At 59.8% G+C, this 388-nt stretch overlaps 1 protein-coding gene across 1 annotated transcript in view; it reads left to right on the top strand.

Moving 5' to 3' along the window:
* Positions 1 to 48: 48 nt before the first annotated feature.
* Positions 49 to 388, top strand: part of LOC104271673 (protein Wnt-4-like) — a gene marked incomplete at its 5' end in the record, with an annotated part of 443 nt that continues 103 nt past the window's right edge. The window contains one exon of the mRNA XM_009866408.1: positions 49 to 383. Within this exon, the coding sequence (XP_009864710.1) occupies positions 49 to 383 (335 nt within the window). The remainder of the gene's footprint in view (positions 384 to 388) is intronic.

Genomic DNA, 388 nt, shown 5'->3' with positions numbered 1-388 from the left:
AGGAGAGGGTGTCCTGGGTCTGGCTGACAGCTTCCTCCTGCTCCTCAGGCTCTTCTGACCCACGTGAAGTTGGAGTGCAAGTGCCACGGTGTGTCAGGCTCCTGTGAGGTCATGCCTCCCTTCCACAAGGTGGGTGACATCCTCAAGGAAAAGTTCGAAGGGGCGACAGAGGTTCACACCAAGCAGGTTGGTTCCCACAAGCTCCTGGTGCCCAAGAGCTCTCGCTTCAAGCCCTACACTGCTCAGGACCTGATCTATCTGTTGGCCAGCCCAGATTTCTGCGATCGAGACCCCCAGCATGGGGTCTTTGGCACCTCTGGCCACCAGTGCAACCGGACATCCCCAGCCATGGATGGCTGCGAGCTCCTGTGCTGTGGCAGGGGGGGTC

This window comes from Apaloderma vittatum, unplaced genomic scaffold, assembly GCF_000703405.1.
Source record: "Apaloderma vittatum isolate BGI_N311 unplaced genomic scaffold, ASM70340v1 scaffold36073, whole genome shotgun sequence".
Classification (NCBI taxonomy): domain Eukaryota; kingdom Metazoa; phylum Chordata; class Aves; order Trogoniformes; family Trogonidae; genus Apaloderma; species Apaloderma vittatum.
The sequence above is the reverse complement of the archived record's forward strand: the minus strand, read 5'-3'. Positions and strand labels throughout refer to the sequence as shown.